Source organism: Podarcis melisellensis (genome assembly GCF_964234715.1).
Source record: "Podarcis melisellensis genome assembly, chromosome: 3".
Taxonomy (NCBI): domain Eukaryota; kingdom Metazoa; phylum Chordata; class Lepidosauria; order Squamata; family Lacertidae; genus Podarcis; species Podarcis melisellensis.
This window is the reverse complement of record NC_138530.1, coordinates 48,140,226-48,166,705: the sequence shown is the minus strand read 5'-3', so window position 1 is coordinate 48,166,705 and position 26,480 is coordinate 48,140,226. Positions and strand designations below refer to the sequence as shown.

Sequence of the window (26,480 nt, the reverse complement as noted above, 5' to 3'; positions counted from 1 at the left end):
GGTGCTGACAACCCACGCTACACCACTGCATATAACTGCTAAACCCATGCTACGCCACTGCTGTTGCTGTATGTAGGTTTTACTTTATTTGTTTTTTAATCTTATATTTTGGAAATGTACATCCTGGGGTTTTTTCCCCTTTAAGTTTTTTGGGGGGCCCCAAAAGAGTGGGGCCCTAAGCTATAGCTTTAGCTTATACCTAAATCCGGCTTCCACCTCCACTCCCCAGACTTGAGCTTTCATCTTTTCGTGGTTCCCCAGCTCTCGCCATTCCTCGCCTTCCAAGCAGTCCGTAACACCATCCCTCTTGGGCGAGGTGGATCCAGACTAAATCCGGCAGGGTGTTAGATGCAATCCGTCCACTACACTCGCTTAGTTCGTCTGACTGGAGCACCGCCCCCCGTATACGCGTAGTTTTGTGCTGTGAATGGCAAAGCGCGCTGCTTTGGAAAGGCCTCCTGGATCTTTACGCGGCACAACACCCACGCGCCCCGCGTTGGCACCTGCATCCATGCCTCGTCCTGGGCTCGTGTGCATGTGTGTGTGTCTTTTGTGTGTTTGTTTTTAAGGGGAGGACGCCCGAGAGGCGGTCCTAAGAGCAGGGGCGGAGCCAAAGGCTTCCGGGAGGCGGAAAGCGGAGCTGTGCGCGGAGCCGAGGAGAAGGAGGGCGCGGCGGCGGCGGAGGGCGACCGAGTTGTTTTGTGCTCCCGGCTCGGCTGCGCTCCACGCCGGCGCCAGGGCCCCGGGGGGCGGCGGCGGCGATGGCTTCGATGGCGGCGGCGATCGCCGCTTCCCGCACGGCGGCCCTGAACGGCAACCGGCCGCTGGACGAGCGGGAGCGCAAGCGCTTCAGCTACTTCTCGTCGCTCAACCCCATGGCGCGCAAGATCATGGCGGAGAAGGAGCGCATCCGCCAGCGCTACGGGCCCGAGTGGGAGCGCCTGCCGCCCCGCCAGCAGGACGAGATCATCGACCAGACCCTGGTGGAGCCCCACATCCAGGCCCGCTACGCGGCGCACCGAGGGGTCGCCCGGGGACCCCCGCCGCCGGTCTGCTACCCGAACCTGCGCCTCAACACCGGCCAGAAGGTGGTGCACTTCGGCGACGAGGTGAGATCCTGCCCCGAGCGAAAGGAGATTCTGCACATGCTCAGGAGCACGGTTTGTTGTCGGATCCGGGCCTGCACTGCAGGGATCTATCTGCTTGGCGTCCAGTGTTACGCCCCCTTGCGATGGTGTCGAGGGAGGGTAGCCTCTGGGGGAAAAAAGATTTGCAGGAGAAAGAATATAAAGCAGAGGAATGATTTTTTTCCTTTTAAAAAAGCATATTTGTTTATTCAAGGCAGGGGTTTGAAGAATTCCTCTCTAGAAGTAGTTTTCGGTGCTAGTGGAACATGTGTTGCAGGGAGAGATTTCATTTAGACATGTACAGAGTGCAGATTCCACTCCTTACTGAGCATAGCCAGATCCCCCAAGTATTGAGATTTGCAGTGACATGGCAGAGAAGCATGTATCACTCACTCCTTGGCAGGCTTGTGGGTTGGGTATCTCATGCTGTCCAAGTACTAAAGGACTTCTACCTAGGGCTGTGGAGCTTTTGGCACTCCAGATGTTTCTGAAGTCTGAACTCGCAGCATTTTGAACTGTTGGCTGTGCTGGTTGGTCTGATGGGAATGGAGTTTAACAACACCTGGATGACCGAAGGTTCCCAGTTCTCCAACCTAGGCTGTGCTCACACTGCCATTTACTCTGCATCAAGCAAACTCCCACTGCTGGTTTGGGAAGCAGTGTAAACACACACACACAGAGAGAGAGAGAGAGAGAGAGAGAGAGAGAGAGAGAGAGAGAGAGAGAGAGAATCGATATAAGCCACAATTCTTTATCCTGTTGTTTCTTAGGAAATTCCACGTTTTGATGCATTTCCCTCCAAGACTAGCTTCGATCTGAATTGAGAAAAACCCAGTAATGTGTACACAGTGCTAGAGTGTAATCCTAGGCATGCTTACTTGGAAGTAAATACTACTGCGTTCAGTCGGATTGACTCTGATGAAAGGGCTGCTTAGGATTCCAACATAAGACATTGCAGTGGTTTCTTCTTCAACTTAACAGGGTGGCTTTTACAGCAGAAATTAAACTACTGCATTTTCAGTAGCTGATGAGTGGGGTAACTGAAGAGTGTTGTTCTTTTAACCACTTAAAACTGGTGCGGCTTTTGTTGTTAAGCTTTCTGCTGCTGTTATTTGGAGTTGTGTTTTCTCAAAAAGAATTGCGTGTGCAAAAGTGTATTATTATAATGTTAGCTATATGCTTTAAGTTACTTGGAGACCTTATGTAACAAGTGACCAACTCATCTAGTATTTTTGTTATTGCTGCTGCTTTTTATTGTTGGAAAGTACTTAGCAATGGAACTGTTCCTTTTATTGTCAGTGGTGTAGGTGATGTGCTTTTACTTTTGGCTGTAGAGTCTCTTTCTCATGCATCACAGCTGCAGCTGTCAAAGCTAATAGCAGTAAGACCAGCACCAATGCCTGGAAAGTCCAGGAGGCTGGGGAGAGTATTCTGTATTCATTGCCCTTCCCAGCATTTCCCTTTTGCTGCTTTTGGGCTTCCCTGCAGGAGAGGTGCGGGAGCCAGCTGCAAATCACCTAACCTGGAGAGAAGACCTCTTCCCCTCTGAACTATATTGAAACTGGGCTGCTGAAGAGACCAGCACCAAGAACTTTGTCTACTGTTGACTTTTTCTGTTTTGTATATGGGTCTAGATTATTTTTTTCATAATAGTGAATTCATTCCATGTACGCTGAATTGTTTATTTTTGTCCAGTTAGAATTATAGAGTCGGAACAGACCCTGAGGGTCGGGATCCTGCCCACAGCTGCCCTTGGGTGGGCTCAAACCATCAACCTTCTCGTTAACAGCCAGATGCACTGACCCACTGCGCCACAATGCTCCCCCTAACCTGTTTTGTATTTGGGTAACAGCTGCATGCTTGTAAGCCGTTTGGAAAGGCAGCACATAAATAAATGAAACCAGTCAATAATTTGTGCAACATGCCGTTACATCACTGTACAAAGGCAGTTCATGAGGTCATAATGAGATCATTGGAAGCAGTAGTGAAACAGGATGTCATTTGTTCTTCATGGTTGCTACCTCATCCTGAGCAGGCGAAGGCAAACTTGCATATGTTCAAGCATGGACAATATTTTCTCAAAGTAGCATTGTCTAGGCTGCCACTGTTTTAACGGTAGCTTTTAAAAAAGTGCTGATTTGGACTAGTTAACTTTGACCTGAACTTTCAGAGGCATAGGCAAGACATGAACTGGGCTGAGAAGGTGGTAGGTGTATTTACCCCATGTTTAAAATTTGCCTGTTTGTAGAGATGGAAAAACCAAAACATTAGGTGGCAAACCTAACTTGTGTCAGGAGAGCCAAACACAGCTCAATAGAAGTTTCAAATAAAAATATAAACATGTCTGTTGATTCTTTAATAGTAGTCACCCAATACACTCAATTCTCTGGATGGTGTAAATATTTGTTTAAAAACGCCACTTAAAATCATACATTGATTTAAAAAATACAATTCAGTAAAGTAGTGCAGTACAGAAACAATGTAACTGACAGAAAGGAAACCTAAAACTAGAATAAAATAAATCATACCAAGCCACACATAATACAACCGGATGATAAAACGACGACTGTACAACACCAAATAACTTATCCATTAAAAACGTTTGTGAGAATAAATAGGGCTTTGCCTGATTTGAAAAATACATTAAAGTAGGCACACTTTGTCAGTATAGTAACTCAGTTCATACAGACCCCCCCCCCCGCCAGAAAAAATATTGGGGAGTCAACCAACCACCTCGCCAGGAGACTGCGCAGGGCTAAAGAAGCCATAGCCCCGTGCAGCCTCTCCCTGCCAGAGGGGTTGCGCGCGGCTATGGCACAAGCCTGCATTCGCTCCATAGGACGCACACACATTTCCCCTCAATTTTTGGAGGGGAAAAACTGCGTCCAATGGAGTGAAAAATACGGTAATAAAAGCAAGAAGGAAAACGTGGTGGTTGTTAGTGGAGAGCCTTAGTTTCACTTGTGCTTGTGCCACCATCTCAAGCCACTTGGAAGCTGCCTTGAGTAAAAAGGCGGGGTATAAATTAATAATAATAACCCTAAGTCTTGGCCTATTGCCAGTTTTGCCACCTTTCCCTGTTGTACTTCCATCCATGTGCATTTATAACCCAAACTCTTTATTTAATGTTTTTGCAGACAGAGAGAATGTACATTACTTTTCACGGTGCCACAGAACTCTTTATCTTTTCTTTTCCATTTTTTGGACTGCAATAAGCTAACATGACTGACTGTCCACAGTAAATATATTCTGAGGTATTAGATTATTTACCTTGAGTTTCAATGCAGGATTACTATTTACTTCCTTTGGTCCCCAGTGGTTTTTACCTGTGCAAATCTGGATTGGGACTGAATAGTCAAGATGAGATGTACTGCTATGTATAGCCCCTAACACTGATGTCAGAAAGTCCTTAAACAACAATACAGTGGTACCTCGGGTTACATACACTTCAGGTTACATATGCTTCAGGTTACAGACTCCGCTAACCCAGAAATAGTACCTCGGGTTAAGAACTTTGCCTCAGGATGAGAACAGAAATTGTGCTGCGGTGGCAGCAGGAGGCCCCATTAGCTAAAGTGGTGCTTCAGGTTAAGAACAGTTTCAGGTTAAGAACAGACCTCCAGAACGAATTAAGTTCTTAACCCGAGGTACCATTGTAGTCTTGAATAGTCAGGGTCAAGCTATTTTATTTATATTTATAAAAGCCCTGGTTCATTAAACAATAACAAGGCAGTGTACAGATATATATAGGATAGGAAACAATATTAACTCCATGACACTTTTCCTTGGGTGGAAAGTTATTCCGACACTCCCCTCTTCAGTGTGTTTTAATTTGTTGGAAGTTGCTCAGAGTGGCTGGGGTAACCCAGTCATATGGGTGGCAAATAAATACGGTAATAAATTATTATAATTGTATTTTTTTGTATAAAATATGTACAAGAGATGCAGGACACATATAGCCCGAACATGCGTACACACACGCGCGCACACACACACACACTGTAGCATGGACTTCATTCAAGTATTCCTAAATCAATACTGGGGCAGTGGGGTAATCTCATAGAAATTCCTCAAAGTACCACCCATACCTGTGGTTCAAGGGTTTTCAGATGTCATGAGCAAGAAACCTTTTCACAGAAACTTGTCCACTGGCATTGGCCTCATCACTGAAGGACCCCCTGAGATTCCAAGTAATCTTATGGCTTCCCAAATCACAGTTTGAAAGTAACTGTCTTCTCAGTAGGGTGTTCTTTATGTAGATATGTTTGGATGTTGGAAAAAAAGATTTACGAATAATGGTCCATCAAAACAGTCTCATGATTAGCTGTTAGAGAATTGGCCATCATCTTATGGTTGTTGAGTGGCAGATAAACTAAGCCAGCGGTTTTCAATTAGGTGAAATACTGAAGAGAAAACAAACAGTATAACCAGGAAACAATGGAAGGAATGCAAAGGAACCAGTGGAAATACTTTAGTAGGCCTGTCCTAAAAGTTCATTCATAAAAATGACCTATCTTATTTTAGAAGGGTATGTGTGTGTCTTTACTAACAGCTAATAAGTTTAGCAAAAGGCAGTAGGAAGTTACTGCTAAAATAAGAATTAGAGCTGAGGAAATGTTTACATTCAACGCACGGAATCTGGCAAGCCGTTCCACATATCTTGAGGGAAGTCTGGTGGTATAATAACTGTGGCTATTCCGAGAGTTGATGTTTTTAAGACACCTTCTAAAAAGATTAAATCAGGTTTTCCACTGCTGCTGTTGAGCCAGGAAAAACAAGAGTGTGGAAAAATAAAATTTAATGGTCGTAATTATAACTGTTTTTAGGTTTTGCTAATCTCTTGGTGGTTGATACACGCGGCAAAGCAGCTGGAAAATGGAGCAGATGCTTAATAGTACTAGTAGTAATAATAAAAAAGGTAAAGGACCCCTGGATGGCTAAGTCCAGTCAAAGGCGACTATGGGGTTGCGGCGCTCATATTGCTTTCAGGCTGAGGGAGCCGGCGTTTGTCCATAGACAGCTTTCCAGGTCATGTGGCCAGCAGGACTAACCTACTTCTGGTAAACCAGAGCAGCGCATGGAAACACTGTTTACCTTTCCGCCGGACCATTACCTATTTCTCTACTTGCACTTTGACATTCTTTCGAGCTGTTAGGTGGGCAGGAGCAGGGACCAGACAACGGGAGCTCACCCTGTCACGGGGATTCGAACCGCCGACCTTCGGATTGGCAAGCCCTAGGCTCTGTGGTCTAGACCACAGCGCCACCATTTAGTAGTTGTAGTAGCGTAATAGTAATCTGGATACAACCCCTACCAAAAATGCACCAGCATAATTCCTTCTATGACTGTCACTGCGCCCAAGTGCATCCTAAATATGTAATTGATAGTGCAAGTCTATGATTTTGGCTTGATTTTCCTTAGAGCTATAGGTTGGGAGGGGAAGTCATCCCCCTACTTGACACAGGTTTAGGTGATTGAAGATGGGTATGTGAATTGGGTTGAGCTCTAAGGCACCGTGGCCTCTCTCCTTTGATAGGCTGCCTTAAATTAGATGACAAACTACAAGGCGGCTTGGCTGTTGATTGCGTAAAGTCAACTGAATTGTGGAGGGAGGGAAGGGGAATTTGAATGGAATCTAAAGATGTACGTTAGACATACTGGGGAATTTTGGACATGTGTGCTTTATTTTTCAGTTGATTTGTCAATCTTTTGTCATTGAGTAGAAGACCCTGTGTCTTATCATAAGCTGCTTGGGAAAATCTCCAGTCCAATAAATGATTTCCCATGTCGTGTTGGAGTTAGGGAGTGGTTGTTTGGGAAACACAAGCCCAAAACACACCAAATGGGCTGCATGGCTTTCTGAATCCCAGCTCTGCCTTTTTAGAATTTTTCTGCTATGTTGCCTGCGGGCAACTTTTTAAATGCCTCAGGCAACTAGGAGGATGCTAATTTGGAAGTCCAGTATAAAGACTAATTGTAGCAAAGTTTCTTGGCCTTGCTAATCAAAGTGATAAAAATGGACTCTGAAAATCTGCATGGCGGTAGTATCATAAACCAGAAAATGGTATGTCAGAGAATTTTTGCTTTTGGATTTTAAAAAAAGGCAAACAGGTTTCCAGATCTTGGGAATGGGTGGCTCAGTTGGTCCCTTCCAACTCTACAAGTCTATGAGTCTAGGCTCATCCATGTGGTAAAACGAGCTTATGTGCTGAGAAGTTGTAATAATGCAACACTTACCGGTACTTGCCGTTTCCCATTCAAGGTTCCTTTGGCAAGCAGGGACTTTCATAATCGCACATGATGATAGACACAGCTTCCTACTCCCTCCAGTGTTTGTAGTGAAACCTGTGTGTGTAACAACCAATTGAGCACCAGGAAAGTAAATTATGGAATAAATTGCTTTTTTGAAAAAGAAGCGGCAGAAGAACCCTTGGCTTTCACATTTTCTGAAAATTATTTTTAAAAATGCTCCTTCTTATTTATTAAATTTGTTCTTTATTATGTTATGAACTGCTGCTGTAAGGCATTTATAGGCCATAAGCAAATTGCTGGCTTAAAGCACAGCTTAGTCGTTCTTTTTCTTAATTCAGATTGAAGCTGGTTGGGAGGGCGGGAGGAACATTTCAAAATGCAAGATTTCGTAAGAAACAACAGGATGGATATGGAGTGTGACTAAAGTAACACGTAGACTCCTTCCAAAAACAGTGGCAGGGGTGCACTGGATGCCGAGTAAACTGGCGTCTGTGCACAGCCTCAGTTGCCAACAGAGTAATCTTTTGTGCTGACTTGGATAACAGAGCAGTCATTTGGCTCTTCAGTGCTGATAAATGGTCAGATCCCTGCTTATGTCATTCACCATCGGGAACGAACGATACCAGTGTCTCTCGCATCTTAGAATTCCAATGTCTTTTTCAAAACAAGCTGCTTGGAAGAAGTCTCTGTTAGTTGCATACTTTTCTGCATTTGATGCTTTGCAGCTGGCGGCTGAGGTTAGCTCTGTGACCGAATTCTTGTTTGTGGATGGCATTTTTGTCATGAATTCAGATGAACAGATGCCAACAAAGACTCCAGCTCCTTAAATGTGCTGCCGGGTGAACGAAAGCCTAAATCCTTGGCATCTCTTTAGAGAAAGTGCTCCATTTCCTGAGCACGGCGGGGGAGGTGGGGAAAGGGATTCAATTTTGATGGCTTATACTCCTCCCAAGAGACTTACTCTAAGCTGTGCTGGAACATTAATCAAAACATTTATATATTCCCCTTTCTCTTATTCTGCTAATCATCTTCGTGCCGTGTTGGATCTCAACGCATTTCCAACAAATAAATAAATAGCATGGAGCTAGCACACCCAACCCAAGAGACTACATCTGTGTTTAAGCATGACCTCTAAAATAGCCAGGAATACAATTTTTAAGATTATTGTGAGTGTACAAAGGTGCAGAGAGGTGTTCCCATAATGTTGGCATTCCTTTTCCCTGGAGACATACCAAAACCTGAATAATCTTTCGAAGGCTATGTTCTGTCAGGGCCTAGGGTCTGAGCCCATGATGGTGAAGTCAGCACAAGTGTTCTAATCCAGAATAAAGATCGCCTCTGGTTAGAATTCCCAAATGTGGGCAGGTCTACGCAGAAGTTTGGTTACTCTCAAACATAAATATTATTTTTTTCCAGTATGAAAGTCCAATACAAAACACACACATGAACACATGGCAGAAGCCTACCCCTTTGTTCGTGTGAAGAGAAACTATTTTTGCCCAACACATACAACTTGGGGATGGGGGGCAACATTTTTTAAAACCAAACATAACAATTTCCCCATCCTGTTTTGAAACGTAATACACTACAATGCAAAAATGGGGCTCCAAAACGCTGTTTCTCCTGTGGATAGCTGCCCTTATTCAGCAGTTGTACACATTCTCACAGACATACACTGTACTGTTGTGCGTAACAGTCAAAAGACTTCACTAAGCTAATGCAATATTGAGAGTATGCTAGATCCAGGCCAAAATAACATTTCCTGTCAGTGCAGTTGAGCTAGAGAAGAATTCTGTTCTGTTTTGTATATCAGCAGCAGAAGTTCTGGCTTCCAGCTTTTTATTTTGAGTTCACATGAAGGGTGACATGTGAGCCAGAAATAACTCAGATGGGCTCTGCATAGAGAGGCTAAAAGCAAGGGGAATAATGTTTGCTTCTTAATAATCGAGTCAGTTTTGAAGGGAGCATCTGAGGCAGTAAACATGGAATGCCGGCTGCATCAACATCCTTCCACAATTTCAAATCCCACAATTCTTTGAGTGTATAAAGTTTTTTTTGATGTAAGATGAACCAGCAAGTGTCTCTTTAGAGCTCCACTTTAGAGCAAAGTGAATATTCTGTCATAAAAGCACATTCAGATATTTGAGCATGTGATGTTGTGGATTTATTCTACAAATCAGCATACGAAGTGAGAGCCCGTCCCGTTCAGACTTTTCATCAAGAGAGTGCCTCTTATTTTACTTCTTGTCCTTCCTTATCTGTTAGCTGATTAAAGCAGACATTTTGTAAAACCCTTCAACTGTATTACATATTATTAAGGTCTACTATAAAATGTCATCTGTTTGGCGTTTAAAAGTCTACATGCTTACTTGTGCATAATTATTCTTCCATTGTGTTCCAGGATATCACCTGGCAAGATGAACACTCTGCTCCTTTCTCCTGGGAAACCAAGGTAATTTTGCTAATTTATGTTATTCTCCTGTTGTTTCACCTTGGAAGTTTTACTAAGCCTAATTGACACTCCTGTCATGGTTAGGGTTATACCATACTAATGGTAGTTTAAAAGAAGAGTAGGTTTTTTCCCTTCCAGTTAGTGTGCAAGCCATTTAATATTGTGTGAGCTCAATGGATATCACTTCTTGCAACGCTATACAAAAATGGCTATTGATTTCTTAATAATACTGCATTGCAGCCAACCCAGTCAGAGTTAGACACGCGGACGTAAACATAATCCCCTGCTTTATCCTCGCAAGAACCCTTCAGGGTAGATTAGGTGTGGGGCTAACCAGCCCAAGGCCGAGGAATTTCATGCTCTGGCAAAGATTTGATCCCAGATCTCAAAGGGCAAAGTCTAACACTCTCTAAAGCTGTTATCTACAGTGTCTAGCTCTCAAAACTGGATGCCATTGTGTTCAGTGTGACTAGTTATAGCTCTTAGAACAGGCTTCCTCAACCTCGGCCCTCCAGATGTTTTTGGCCTGCAACTCCCATGATCCTTAGCTAGCAGGACCAATGATCAGGGATGATGGGAATTGTAGTCTCAAAACATCTGGAGGGCCGAGGTTGAGGAAGCCTGTCTTAGAATGTGCTCTTTGAAATGTAAGTAGTTCAGCTATGGTTTAGAAAAAAATGTGTTTGGCATAACAGGCAACCTGCTCGCAAACTGGTGCAGCGTGGTGGTTAAACTGGCAAGTTGTGAACAAGCAGGGTTCACAAATTGTACCTTGGGCAAGCCTCTCCCTCCCTCTGCTCAGCGGTCACAGTAATACTTGCTGCGCTTTACCAGGCTATAAGGATCACGATGAGAGAATAAATATGGAGAGCTTTGGGCATTAAGGAGCAGCATCTAAATGGCGAGTATATTATTATTCCATGGAAAGACTGACCTGGAAAATGACTGCATAATGTTGAGGATGTGGGAGGATAGAATTCATCTTGTTTAAAGGTCCCTTTAATGGGATTCTTTAAAATGGAAAAATAATATAGCTCTAGTTGTAGGCTCCTTTTTGCTGTCCTTCCTATGACGCTTCCCCCACTAACCAAATGGAATAAATTTCTGGTGTCACTTTATAAATTTGATGTAGCTGGCATTCCAGGTAGCTGGAATGCCAGGGAATAAATAGTCTTTATGAGAAGGAACTGACTTCAGTGGGGGTGGCATTCAACTGAGTTTTGTGCAGAGTAGACCCACTGAAATTCATGAACATGACTACATTAGGTCCATTAATTTCTGACTAAAATTTATTTGAGTGCCACCCTGGGTTTAGTTCTCAAAGCAACTTACACCTTGAGTGAAAAGATCACCTGTTTGAGCTTCCACATGTTGTTTGCAGGTTGCCACCAGCAGAATGTAATTGCTTAAAATTGCCTGATATAGCTGGAAAGAGGCAGCCACAATTCTTCCCAATTCGCCTGTTAGTCCTGTTCTGCACTTTGCAAGAGCAGATCACCACCAGAAGGGTGTGGATGGGTGGTCACAAGGCATGGGGAAGCAAAGGGTGGAAAAGGCCATGCCTGCCTTGTTTTGCTCCATCAAATTGGGGCATTTGAACCCGGCATGCATATTCTCCAGGTTGCAATCTGCCAGCCCACCTTTGAACATTTGTTATATACCACTGTTGTAGTTGTAGTGGTGGGGGCGGATGGAGGACCCCGAAAAGCCACTGAGTGTGAAAAGTTCTGCTCTACCTTTCTTACCTTTTTAGGTGGTACTTTCCATTTATACACCAAGAGTTCTTTTTTGACATTTCTACAGAATGCATAGTGTAAGAGCAGGCAGAAGGAGCGCCAGTATGTCCTATTCCATTTTTGTTTCACTCCCTTCCTTTGCCTTTTATAAGCAGCGATATATATGTAGCTCTGTGGCTGATGCAGTTACTGTTTTTATTTTTATATAAATGTAGAGTTGGAAGGGACCATGAGGAATCTCAACCAAAGCATCCATGACAGGTGGCCATCTAATCTCTGCTTAAAAACCTCCAAAGAGGGAGAGTCCATGGGAGTCGGTTCCACTGTTGAACAGCTCTTGCTGTCAGAAAGTTCTTCCTGACGTTTAGTCAGAATCTCCTTTCTTGTAACTTGATTCCATTGGTTTGGATTCCATTGGTTTCTCCCTCCAGAGCAGGAGAAAACAAGCTTGCTCCATCCTCCATCTGGAAGCCCTTTAGATAATTGAAACTAAACATAAACATACACAGGCTAAACATACACAGCTCCTTCAAGCGTTCCTCATAAGGCTTGGTTTCCAGTCCCTTGATCATCTTGGTTCCAGCTTATCAATATTATTACTTAGATTTCTTACCTGCCCTTCACAGTTAAACCAAATCACAATCAAGAGAATAGGTTAGATCCTAAAATATATTTTCTGTATACAGTGGAGACTACATAATGCAGTGTTTCCCAACCTTTGGTCTCCAGCTGTTTTTGGATTACAACTCCCATCATCCCTAGGTAGCAAGACCAGTGGTCAGGGATGATGGGAATTGTAGTCCAAAAACAGCTGGAGACCAAAGGTTGGGAAACACTGACATAATGGAAGGTACCAGAAATTCCACAGAGAATGGCCTCCCTCGAGCTCCCTGCTTGAATTGAATCCATTTTGCTTGGGGGAAGATGATGGCACAAAAGATCTCCAGTTTTGGAGCCAAGCGTCACATTATAAGCAGTTTCATACTTCCCCCCTCCCTCGAGAAGCAGCCTTGGAGAGTGCAGCCAGGAGCAGAAAAGCAGTGAGCGGGGAGGGTCTCCTGAACCCCTTTCCCCCTTCATGCCAGCCTGGGTCCTCCAGAGCATGCCAGCTGTGTAGTTCTAACACAGCAGGGCTTGGGCTGCAGCAAGTCATGACCCCAAAGCCACAATTTCCTACAGCTGTCCATATTTTGGGAGCTTGATCATGTTACTAAATCAACACGTTCAAAAGAGAGCTGGCCAAAGATAGAGCCGTTTCTTTGTTTTGAGAAATGTTGGAATTTTTAATTTATTTCTTTGCTTCTTTTACTGCAAATATGTTTTTGTCACTCCTGCTTTCAAAACATAATGCTTGGCCTACCTGGTTGTTAGCTGTGGTTATGCGTGTTCAAAAATACGAGCAGCAACGTCCCACAGTTTGGGTAGATTGGTGTAGACTAGAGGTTTCTAAAAAAGATGAATGACACTGTGGGGGTGAAATGGAAACATTGGTTTTGGCAGTAATTCGGGCCCATAGCTCTGTGGTAGAGCATGTGCTTGGAATGAGGGTTCAGGATTCAGTTGCTGCCACTTCCAGTTAAGTAGCAGGACCGGGAAATCGGCTTAAAACTCTGCCTGAGAGCTGCTGCCAATCAGAGCGCACTCTCCTGGGTTAGATGGATGAATGATTTGATTTGGTAAAGAGCACCAGTGTATTTAAATCTCTTCCTTCTTTCAAGTTACCATTTCTCTGTGGGATGTAAGCTTTTCTCTGGAATCTGTTTGAATTCCCACATGTGCAAAGCGACTTAGCATCCCCAATATTATTGCCCGTTTTTCCTGGCAGCAACTTGCCTCGATATGGCAACAAGCCACGCAGGCAGTGGTATCCAGTCTGTGTGGCGAACATTAGACCAGTTCACAGCATGTGGAGGCAGGGAGGCAGTCTCAGCCTGGCAGAAACGACCCTTAGATTCACATGAAAGAACATCAATAGCTGCACATCTCCATCCTAGTATCACCTCAGTGCTTATCCGCTGTGCTCACATTCACACAAGGAGACAGCATGGGACGGGGGAGACTCCCAACGCCCAGTTAAATTTCTGGATCTGAAGGCAAACAGCCTAAGGAGCTGCAGTATCATCTTATTTGTAGTTTGAGTCGGTGGCTCAAACTGTCTGATGGTCTTAAGTTCCCTGAGTGGCCTGCATATAAATGCCTGAAGTGATTGACGAAGGGGTTCTTCATTGTTGCGGCAACTATTTGAGGGACATTGTGGTGTAGTGGTTAAAGTGCTGTACTAAGAACTGGGAGAACAGAGGTCAAGTCCCCACTCGATCATGAACATCAGTGAGTGATCTTGAGCCAGTCACAGTCTTTCAGGTTAACCTACCTCACCGAATTGTTATATAAGCATAACAGGCAGGAGACAGAACCATGTCTGTCACCTTGAGCTCCTGGGGGAAAAGGTGACATAAAATTATAATAATAAATGTAATGAAATACAGTCATATCTTGGTTTTCAGACAGCTTAGTTCTCGAACATTTTGGCTCCCAAACACTGCAAACCCGGAAGTGACTGTTCCAATTTGAGAACTATTTTTGGAAGCCGAACGTCCGACAGGGCTTCCGATAGGCTGCAGGAACTTCCTACAGCCAATCGGAAGCCACACTTTGGTTTCCGAATGTTTTGGAAGTCGAACGGACTTCCGGAATGCATTCCCTTCGACTTCCAAGGTGAGACTGTATGAAGCTAGCAGCAGGTCAGAGGCTATTTTGTGTACCGTTTCAGTGATGCATTGTAATCTTGGTTTTGTTGAAGTTCTAAGGTGCAGGGCATTGTGTTCTTTGCAGGAGATCCTCATACTTTAGTGGTTGTCCAATCAGCTGAGACTTAGGCCGCAATCCTAGACACAGCTACTTGGAGTAGGTCCCACTGGACTCTGTTAGGCTTACTTCGGAGTAGACACGTATATGATTGTACTGCAGGCGTACTCTTGTCAGTCAGCCAACTTTAGGTTCCTCTCTTCCGTCTCAGCAATTTTGTTTCTTGAAATGCTACAGGTTGTGCTTAAAGGAGTTTTTAGTGGGTGTGGTAAGCTCTTATCCTACAGGGTTTGTTTCAGTATTTGCTGGTGGGTTTTTTCCTTTTTCTATTTTGAGGTTGCCAAGCCAAACAGCTTGTTTTGGCTGTGCGCGCTATCTGCTTAACGAAATACTGCACATTCCCAACCAGTGAATAAACTATAAAAATAACTCTGTGAATTCTTGTGGCCTTCTCTGTTTTTAGTGCATAGTTGAGAGCTGGTTAGCAGAGATCCAGTTTTCATTCAGTTTGATGGGGAGCCAGCCTTATAATTCAACACGCGCCTGGTTGCCTAGGGCATTTGCCACCATTTTGCAGTTAGGGCGAAAGAAGCTGGCCACAGAAACCTCTCTTGAGAACCCTGGCACAGCCTCCACAGCCTCCTTTCTAGCCATTAGAACAAAGAAAGCAGACTCTGTGGCACTCCATGTTGCTGGACTACAACTCCCATCATTCCTGGTCAGTGGCTGTGCTGGCTGGATCCAGTGGGAATTGGTCCCAGCAACATCTGGCATGCCACAGGTTGCCCAATCCCACGTTAGAGTTAGCGGGTGTAAAATACCCTGAGAGTTTTATTAAAAGGTGGTATAAAAATAATTATAAAATCAGTAAACAATTATTAAGTGGTACATAAATGCCTTAAATAAATGAATACAGTAATAAATGGTTGTAGATAGACAATACTGGAATAAACCTTTCATTAATGTACAATGAAGTGCAAGACCAACAGGTCAGTTATTCAAATCCTGTTCTTCTCCCCTCTGTCCACAGAACCTGAATTGCCAGAGCTTTAGAAATATTGGCAATTCTTCATTGCCAGCAGTGGCAACTGAAGCCCGTTGTGCCTTTCCATTTGCACTGAGTCACTCATTGCCAACTTGGTGCCCTCTGGCTGTTTTGGACTGCGGATCTAAATCAGCTGCCTTGGGAATAGGCCAGAAATATGAGAGGGAAACATGAGAGGAAGGGATAAAGTTGTGGATGAAATCAGTGTTTAGGCAGATTATTTTGAAGAAGACCAGAACCGTGACCTTGAATTTTGTAATTTCAGAACTCAGCAATATAAAGCTTTTGGTCTGCCAGAGCTTCCCTACCCCATAGTGTGCAGAACCCCAGACTGCCACTGCATGGAAGTGCTCCTGCTGGCCAGTTATTCTAGTGGAAAAAATCTTGCCAGGCCGGAAACTTCATCGCCCAAGCCATACATTACCTCCTGCTGCTTGAGCACATGGCCAGAAACAGGACATGTGGTTTGTGTGCTTTCAGTTTGGAATATTTGGAAGCTGTTGAAACTCATTCTACCAGGGAACTAACTCATCCACTCCTTCTCCCTCTCTGTATGCTTTGTTTCACTTTTTAATTTTCTTTCTTTCTTTCTTTGGTCGCTGTTTATGAATCGCTTCCCATAAAATATCTCAAAGTGATTTCAGAGTAAGAACATCAACGAGAAAAACAATTTCTAATCTGGTATGAGATAAAGATACCCACTTAAGAGGTTTCCTGAAGAAGGAAGGTCTAAATAACAACAACAACAACAACAACAACAACAACAACAACACTTATTATACCCCACCCATCTGGCTGGGTCCCAACAGAATATTAAAAACACTTTAAAACATTGAACATCAAAAACTTCCCTAAACATGTCTTCAGATGTCTTCTAAAAGTCAGATATTTGTTTATTTCCCTGACATCTGATGGGTGGACATTCCACAGGGCGGGCGCCACTGCTGAGAAGGCCCTCTGCCTGGTTCCCTATTCTATGTTGTGAACCGCCCTGAGATCTACGGTGGTATACAAAAGGTGGTATACAAATTCAATAAATGAAATAAAAATAATTCAATAGGGGTCAGAAAGACAATAGAAATGGAACTCTGGGAGGAAGTTCCAAAGCGTCGGTGCCACCACACTAAAGACCCAACTCCTATTTCTTACATTAAAGGCCTGAAAACTGAACGAGCTGTTATGTACTATGAAGGAACATTAGTGAAACATAATAATGCTGGTGGGATAGGGAGCTGGTTTTGCAAGGGATAAGATGATGGGCAGCGAAAAGGTCCAGCGTTCTCCATCAGGTAAACCTAAACTCCAAAAGCAAAAGTGAGCCTGGTTGGAGTAAAAGTGGAGTTGGAATGGGTGTGTCTCCTCTCCTGCCTCCTCTCATTCTTCCTTGAAGGCCATCTTAGAATTTCCCCATTAGCCGAGCAAAAGCTGGGCTTGAATTGTCTCTTTGCCAAGAAAACACATCATTTGGCCTCTAATGTTGCAAGCCACTGGCACAAGTTTTCTCAAGTTACTTTAAACTGGGGATGACTATCCCATGGTCCTCCAGATGTTGTTGGGCTCCAACACTCATCATTCCAACCAGTATGGCGAGTGGCCAGGGATGATGGGCATTGTAGTACTACAGCATCTCAGGAATCACACGTCAGTCACCCTATGCTTTAAGCTATATCTGTTTGTTCCTGCATGTTCTCAACTAGGGGTTGAGCAATTGTGGAGCCAGTCAATTCAAGCATGATGGAGAGTGTCCTGATGTTCAGACTAGATTTGAAAACTGAATTGCGTAGTAATGCGCATGGCCAACCTTGCGTAGGAGTGAAATTGATTACCATCCAAATATGTTTTCTCTGTTATGTGTGGTGTGTTTTTGTTTGTTTGTTTCATGCCCCTTTGTGATAGTTCCTTTAATGCTGTGTACTTCTTAGATAATTGTGGGCCATTCATCAGAGGACGCTAAATCTGTAGTATCTGGTATCCCATCTCTAACAGCTGCTTGGCTCTTCGTTGGGCCTAATGGATTGCATCTTATAAGCAAGTGCATGGCAAATCTGTATTATTTGCACAGTTTCTAGAGGTTGCAGAGTCCCCCTTTACTTGGCACAAAACCTAGGCTGTGTTTGTGCTAACCGTCAAAATTGTGTGCCCGTCCCAGATTCTGCCCACAGCTTACCTGCAGCAGGCAATAAGTACAGTGGTACCTCGGGTTAAGAACTTAATTCATTCCAGAGGTCCGTTCTTAACCTGAAACTGTTCTTAACCTGAAGCACCACTTTAGCTAATGGGGCCTGCCACTGCTGCTTGATTTCTGTTCTCATCCTGAAGCAAAGTTCTTAACCCAAGGTAATATTTCTGGGTTAGCAGAGTCTGTAACCTGAAGCGTCTGTAACCTGAAGTGTATGTAACCCGAGGTACCACTGTACCAGGTAGCTGTGGCACAGTCTGCCAGATCCTCACCCATAACCTCTAAAACAGCCACTACCATTCCTCTCTAAACTTCTCCACTGCGTGCGTTTTCTCATGCAAAGAGAGTTGACATTAATTCTTTCTAATCCCCAACAGAGTCAGATGGAGTTCAGCATTGCTTCTCTGTCCATACAAGAGCCAAGTGCAGTGGCATTGCAGAGCGAGCCAAAGCAGACCACCAAAACCGCTCCAGGGCCCCCAGCCCCCAAGCCCGCACAAGGTGCTAAAACGCCTAACTCAGAGGGGCTTCTGCCAGCTAGGAAAGAGGAGGAGTCGTCATTCTGGAAGATCAATGCTGAGCGCTCGAAGTGTGACGGAGAACAGTCTGAGTTCTGTTCTCTGACTCCAAGCCAGATCAAGTCCATGGAGAAAGGAGAGAAGACCCTCCAGCCTTACTACAGGCAAGAATCTGGTCCAAAAGAGGCAACCAAAGCAGAGAAGCCTAGTGCTAGCAAACCTGAAAAATTGACCACCCCTGTTCTTGCTGCAACTTCAATAGAATGGGAAAAACCTCAGCCTGGCCAGCCGAGTCCTCCTGATGTTTGTCCTGAGCCAGTGGAAAAACTCTCATCAACTGGGACCAAAAGTGAGGAGGCTGATAGTGGTTTCCTTTCAGAAGTGCAGGTAAAAGCTGGTCTTTAATGCCTTGCTTTGCCTATTTGAGTGCTTTGCAAAACAAAACAAAAGTCCACCCTTCTGCAAATGCTGCTTGAGAAGATTAGCAGTTCATATAAGCTTGTTTCTTTTTCTTCTGCCAATTAAATCCAGCTCCAACATAAATGCTAATGCATTTTCAATATGTTTTTAATATACAGTCGTACCTTGGTTGTCGAACGCCCTGGAACTCGGATGTTTTGGCTCCCAAACAATCGAAACCCGGAAGTGACTGTTCTGCTTTTTTAACGTTCTTTCGGAAGCCAAACATCCGACGCGGCTTCCACAGCTTCTGAGTGGCTGCAGGAGCCACGATTTGGTTTTTGAATATTTTGGAAGTCGAACAGACTTCCAGAATGAATTCCGTTCTACTTCCAAGGTTCAAATGTAAACCATATTTTTCGCTCCATAGGGCGCACCTAGTTTTCAGAGGGGGAAATCAAGGGAAAAAATATGACCCCCCCCCCAGCTCTGGGAGCAGCGGACAGGCTGTGCACAGCCTGTGCGCTTCTCCCAGACCTTCTTCCTGCTTTTGCGGGGAATTCCCCCACCTCTCACAAAAGCCCACAGTTTGGAGAGAAGCGGACAGAAGTGCACAGCCTGTGCGCTTCTCCCAGACCTTCTCCCTGCTATTGTGGGAGGTGGGGGAATTCCCGCACCTCCCACAAAAGCTCACAGGAGCCACGCACCCTTTAAGGAGCATGTGGCTCCTGTGGGCTTTTCGACCAGGAGGGAGATGTCACTGACACTGCCAGTCAGTCCCTTCTCCCTCCTCGGGGAAAAGCCTCAAAGACCAGGTCGGGGAGCAGCGCAAAGGTGGCGCGTCGCCTTCCCGCTGCCCCCCGAGCTTGTGGGGCTGTCGGTGGGGGGAAGCGCCAGCCTCAAAGACCAGACTCTCCTGGTTTCAGCAAAAGGAACCTGAAGCCTCTGGAATGCAGCAGGAACTCGCGCTGCACTCCAAAGGCTTCAGGCGGCTATCCCTGAAGCCAAGGAGCCTGCATTTGCTCCATAGGACGCACACACATTTCCCCTTAATTTTTGGAGGGGAAAAAGTGCGTCCTATAGAGCGAAAAATACGGTGTATATAGTAGCGACATTTGCCATTTGAATCGCCTGAAATCCTGTATGAGTCCCCACATGACTTGGTTTAGAGCAGGGGAGTGGAACCTTTGGCCCATCAGATGGCTAAACTACAACTCCCAGGAGACCCAGCAAGCATAGCCAGTGGCCAAGGATGATGGGAGTTGTAGTTCAGCAGCATCTGGTAGGCCTAATGTTCCCAGCACCTGGTTTTGAGGTTAGGTTTTTCTGCTAGCACGCACACACGCAACCAGAGATTGAAATCTTCCTCCCCCAAATCCAGCCTTGTGAGATTTTCGATGCGAATTTCGAATTCCATAGCACTACTTGCGGTGACAGGGGACTCTGATGCTCACATGTAATTTTGGGTGCTTTTATGGGGTTTGGGTTTTTTGTTCTTGTTTTACAGTGTCCATATAATGCTATTAAAATGCCAGCTACCCCAATTTAATCTAAATCTATCCTTTCTGGGGGAAATCAAAAAATGAGGGGGGGGGATCTGTTTCCCAACAACCTGCTTGCAATATTAAACTTGTGCCAGGAAGCACCTTTTATTGTGTATATGTGTATGTTACTGATTAGGGTTAACTTAGTTTCAATGATTTAAGTATTCACTTTGTCTAATTTTTGTGTCTCTGCAGAGCAATGCAAATAACGTTATCTTGAAGACCGGATTTGATTTTCTAGACAACTGGTAAAGGACCAAAATAGCTTCAGCTCAGTTTTGGAGGAAGAGAAAAGGAACATCTCTCTTCCACTCTACTTTATTTTATTTTATTGGTATTGGCTTCTATTTGATCTTTCAAACTAATATTTTTTCCAACTGTTTTAAATGTTGCCTTTGTATTTACACTTTTTTGTAAAACCATATGGATATTTGTATTTTTGAATTGTCCAGTGTTAGAAGTATGTTTTTTTTCCCCTTTATGATTCTATAGGGTGAATTGTTATATTGGAGATGGGACAGGATACATTTCCTAATTAGTGTTATGTGTTTTAAGGACAAGGTGGAGGGATCTGACCTAGAGAGAGAGAGAGAGAGAAGTTGAAGCCACCCGACGGAGGCACCTATTTTCATTTCATATACAAAACTACCCCTTATGGGCTGCAACATGACTTAAAGAAAGCAATTTACGTGGAGATGGTGCAGCGGCAAAACACCGTAGGCCTAGTTTCTGCTGAAGCACAAAGCTCAAAAACCAAAATTAATCTTATCTGTTTCAAATAAACTACACAGAAAATTAAGGCTACAGATTTTTACACTTTTATTTTTGTATAGGTATGTTTAGTTTGACCAACTTATTTCTAATGCTGATATTGGTAATGTGGTATGAAATATTTTTGAAATGGAAAAGGAGGCTGTTCAAACCAGCACCATAGCTGTACTTGGGAGAATAATTTGCCTAAATGCAAAATCAATGCGGAGAGGGACATGGCAAGAGAGAAGACAAAACCCCACAAATACATTTCAATGAAGCTTCTCTTTTATCTTTGAAAAATAACTCAGTAAGAATATTTTGGGTGAATACAACCTTGCAAAACAACCGATTCTCTTGAGACCTCTTAGCATTCCACTTAAGAGTGGCATTGCACACCAATCTGTAGGAGTGTCAATTGCCTCTTCCCTGCCCCTCCCACAAAAGAAAACTCTACAGTAATCCACCATGTTTGAAAATTGTAGGGTGGTCAAATTCAAAAGAAGACAGACGTCCTACATCCTTTATTAGTTGTGTAGAAGAGGGGATTTCATCAGGTGTACCTTGTATGACAAGGTGGTTAAAGGTGTTGGCATTCTGTCCTCTTGAATCCAGCCACCTTATCCGAGAGGATTTTTTTTAATTGTTTCAGTAATAATAATAATGGTAGTAGTAATAAGCTTCTCTTGAAGGTATCTTGACTAATTTCTGGTGCTGCATCCCTTAGCAAGGCTAGAATTCCCAACATGTCACACCCGCACACATGTTTTTGTTAGTTGCTTTTTTTAAAACTTGCAGAGAGCTATTTATATGGTCATTCAAAAATGACAGCCCTCCGCTATAGCTTGACATTTTACAGTCCAATCCACCACCTCAGGATTCTAGCACCTCCTCCTTTCTGCTGCATATGTAGACCAGGCCTCATTGTTGTCAGCTGTTTAAAATGTACGTGTGTGAGTAGAACTGCCGTCTGACAATGCGTCGCGGTTTTCCATCTTGCTTCAATGCTATACCTATCACCTTCGAGCCTTAATTTCCCTTTACGCACAACTAGTGATCTGTCCAATCCAAAGCCAAAGGGGACTGACGTTCTGATTTTAAATTTTTGCGATTTAAAATCCCAATAACTGAATTTCTGGAGTATTGACCCAAGGCAGTGGCTCTTTGTGCCAACTCATGGAGATCCCACAAAGTTTGCATCGGACTACTTCTGTAGGACAAAAAAAGCAAACCTTACATCCTCTCTTTATTTTCAGTGCTTTTTGTAACAGCACTTGCTAGTAGCCTCCTCCAGGTAGCTTATCGCAACCTTGAGATTTCTGTTTGCTTGACCTCACACTAGTGTATAAGCTAAAACCTGAAAATTCCTCTTCATCTACATAAGCTCTACTTCAGTCCACTTTCTGTACATCCAATCTCCTGTTCTCTGAATGTGCTCTGCAGGAAACATAGATTGCAACAATTAATCAAACCAAATTAAGAGACTTCTTCTAAGTATCTGTTCCAAAGACACGTCCATCTGTGTTGCTATGGAAAATAAGAAAATATGGGGAACACTAAAGGAAATGCTGCTTCTGTGTCGCCATCTCTCTCTCACATGGGTGTTTGTGGTAAAACAGCGATGTAGGCAGGTTAAATATGTGCATCTCTAAACACTCAGATGCACACTCCAGAGCTCAGGATAACTTGTGGGTCCCTGTGGCATCTTTGGCTATGCATCTCTCCATCACATGGTGTTTACCGTAGCAGCACCTGTCATGCTGCGTCGCTGTGCTGCCATGTTCCATGTGAATTGACTCTTGAGTAACAAGCAGCTTCCTGACACTGCTAGTTATTCAACTTGGGATACTGACAGTTCAAAATGGCAAGAGGCTGAAGAAAGCCTCTTGAAGTTCTGGTAACGGTTTGTGAGCGATCTATTTATGGCTACGTTTACAAGTTTTTTGAGTCACTTTAATATTTGTAAAATAAATTCAGAGTGGTTTTTTAAATTAGAAAAAACATTCGGTATTTAAAAAGCAACAAAACGCTATGATTGAGCACAAGTTCTACATGCATGAAGGCATTTCTGATTCACATTTTGGCATTTGAAAGGAAATATTTGCAATCTTATAAAAGCTGAATACTGTGAAGTGTGACCTTTTTTTAGTTCAGGTCCTCTTCTCTGTGTTGACAACTTCAAGAAGCAGATATTTTCAGTTTAACAGACAAGTAATGTCACTTTCCATATTTTTTTGGCCCATGAAAGAGAATGCCCTAAGGCCTAGAGAAGCATCTTTTTAAAATCTCTGCTTTCATGCACTGACAATGGATAAACGGATAGGATCTGTGTTATTTTCTTCTTCTGTTCTCTTGTTTTGGAGTCTTTGATCTTATACACTTAGGGTTTACTTCCTCTAAAGTGTTTGTACACAGCCTATTCCCTGCAGTGAGGCTAACTCAGAAGATGTTGATAGATTGTACTCAGTGCAACCAGCCAGCAAATGTCTACTGCAGAAACCTTTACTCTCCCTTTCCCTTTACTGTGCTTTGATGGCTAAATCGGATGCTTCTCCCTTTTCTTAGATATGTTTTTATTGAAGTTCGTATTCAAAATACTTGGTCACATTTTGTATAAAATTACTTCTTAATTAAAGGCACCTGACATAAACCAGTTTCATTGCCTTTATTGTTTCGATGTACTTGCCTCTTCCTCCTTGACATGGTTCTGACATTTTGATATGGGCTTCATCTGCAATATAGGTTTACTTTTATTATTTTTCATAAAAATTATTCCCAGCTGATTTTTTAAAACAAAAACAAAACCTCAAAGCAATTCACAAAAAAGAATTTAAAGCAGTATCATACCACTTGGCTTCCCCCAGAGAATCATGAGAACTGTAGTTTGTTAAGGTTGCTGAGAAAATTAAACATTACTATGTTGGTTATTTGCTGCAAATCTTTGCACAAAATTGGCTCTCATGGGGGGTGAAAGCTGGTTTTTACCATGTCAGACAAAAAAAATTAGATCTAGAATTGTTTCTACATCTTGAGCTTAGAGTGCTAAAGACTATTCCAAACTCCCAAAACTAGAATCAAACTTGTGCCCATCTTGTGAAAATTGAGTATCCATCTATCAAACTTGTCTAATGCCTATTATTATAAATCACCCCCTTCTCTTCCTGAAAGGCATTTCATCACTACTTGTTTGGGCCAAGTCTCAGCATAAGGGAGCTCTACATTTGTAGAGGTGTGTGTGTTTTATAATACTGTATTTTTACATGCATAAGACGCCCCATATTTTTTTACCCAAAATTGAGAAATTAAGTTGCTTAGCTTTTGGGGGGGTGGGGAAGGTCACTTCCACCAAACGCTCACCCCCCTGCCGGCCGCTGCTGATCGCACACCTCGACGCAGCCGCCTTATCTGCCCACTCATCGCCACCAAAGCCCACTTGCCGCAGCCACCAATTGCCTGCCCACCTCGCCACAGCTGCCAATTGCCTTCCTAGTTGCCACAGCCAATCGCCAGCAGGCCTTGGGGCAGCCACCAATCACCCGCCCAATCGTCACTGCCAATCTCCTGCTTGCTGCTGCCATTAATTGCACGTCCCCCCTCTGCATTCACTACCCGTGTATAAGACAACACCCAATTTTTGCCAAAATTTTTTTAGCAAAAAAGCATCATCTTATACACGGAAAAATACAGTAATTCTCCATTTGTATCTTGCTTGGAGCCCATAGGAGATTCTATCATGATCTCCCTTTTGGGTTAGCAGCTGTATCACTTAGCTACAGCATGGAATAACATCATCTGCCTCCAAACTACTATCCTGTAGTTCCAACTTTTGAGTCATGGTAAAATCAAGAGGGTAAGTCTTGTTGCTTTATAAGATCACGAGAAAGGAAACAGGCTTGTCTTCACTTACTTTCCCTCTGCTCATTCCAAGCCCGGCCCGCTCTTTGAAGCTCAGTCGGAGCAAACAGCAATCCACAGAAAACCCGAATTGACGTTTGCTCCGATTGAGCGCTAAAGACCGAGATTTTGAAGGGAAAGCTCCAGGGCAAAAATCCCCCACAAAAATGCTCTGACACAGACCTGTGCCTGGAAAGAACAGGGCAAAATGTAAGTATGGATGAGCCCAAAGCTGTGCAAAGCAATTCAGGTTGAAAGTATTCAATGACCTTGAATGGTGCCCAAATAATAATATCCAGGCACAGAGTGGTTTGATGCAATCTTACAGCATTTTCAGAGGATCACTATTTTGTGAGTGGGATTCAATCACATACTGGCAGATTTAAGTTGCTCGATTGATTAAAGCTGATTTGGAACTGTTCTCCCAAATACTGGACTTCTGGGATAAGGAAAATGATGGGGAAATGCACTGGGAAAGTGATAACACTTGCTTTGAGATGTCATCTAGCCTCCCCACAGATAAATCGGAATGAAGGCTCTTTAAGCAGGCAATGTTGTCTAATCTCCCTGCAAGCAAATCAGAATGGAAACCTAATATGTCTTCTGGAAGCATCCTAGATGACAAAATCCCTTTAGATCATATGATCCCCCTCAAGGTTCTACACTACATTCTATGACCAGTTTTAATCCACACTAGTTGCACTAGCTTACCATGCTCTGTTTGACAGATTGGCCCATCCATCTGAGCTTATAAGAAATAAGAAAAAAAGAGGTAAAAAAAGTTTATAAGAGAGGCCTGCTGCAATTAGTGGAGTTGGCAAGGCTAACTTTAAAACATGTAGGATTCTCTTTTATTGCCTATAAATAGAACTGGCTAATTCTTTACTTGAATTATTCTGCATAAATACGCATCCATGAATCCGTATCTCTGGAATCTAATGAAAATAACTTCCTTGGTCAAACTGATCAAATCACTCTATAAATTTCCATGATGAAACCCAGACAGTGCACTGTTTACATCAGGAGGAGACACAGCTTAAATTTGTTGGGACTTTATAGTGTGGTGATTTTAAGGACAGGTTCTCCAAAGCCCTTAGATATGAGTCAGTTGCATTATGAGTCAGGGTTCTCTGTAGATAGGGCTGGTAGGGGTTTGAGAAGGGAGATGAGCCAAAAGATGAGATGAGAAGGGGGTTTGAGAAGGGAGATGGTGGAGCAACACTTCTTCCAATCACTGGCATCGCCAGTTAAAAGGATCAGTAAACAACTGATGGAAAATACTTCTGCCCATCAGAATGGACAATACTGGACAAACGTTCTGACCTGGTATAAGACATCATCCTATGGCCCTTTCTAAAGTCTGGTTCATTTCTACTCATCAAGGTTCGTCAAGTCTTTGACAACTCCTGAGAGACACGCAGCAGTTTTTGCTTTGGATGCAGAGAAACAAGGCTATAGCAAGATGAGGCATGAGAAGTGTCAGGGAACTGCCATCGGAACCAAGAGGAGAGGTAAGGCTCCCCAATGATGCCGGAGAGGGAATTAGCAAGGAGAGAGGGAGAGCTTCCGCTGGGGAAGGAAATCAAGGTGACACCAGGAAGAAAGGGGAGGCTGAAAGCACTTCGGAGGGAAGGCTCCGAGACTCTTCCAGTGAGATCAGCGGGGAGAGCACGGGACCTCCACTTGGGACGCCCACTCTGCGCAGAAAGCTTCCGCGCAGAGAAGCTAGGCGGAGACTTGGAGTCAAGGAATTTTTATGTTGGAAAAAGTTCAGGAAAC

At 43.7% G+C, this 26,480-nt stretch overlaps 1 protein-coding gene across 1 annotated transcript; it reads left to right on the top strand.

Annotated features, from left to right (window-relative positions):
* Positions 1-727: 727 nt before the first annotated feature.
* LOC309367524 (uncharacterized protein C1orf198) lies at positions 728-23,457 on the top strand. The gene is made up of 4 exons (XM_081906939.1): positions 728-1,109; positions 9,781-9,831; positions 17,974-18,501; positions 20,253-23,457. Exons 1-4 carry the CDS (start codon positions 762-764, stop codon positions 20,307-20,309), a joined length of 984 nt encoding a protein of 327 aa, XP_081763065.1. The 5' UTR covers positions 728-761; the 3' UTR covers positions 20,310-23,457.
* Positions 23,458-26,480: the final 3,023 nt, after the last annotated feature.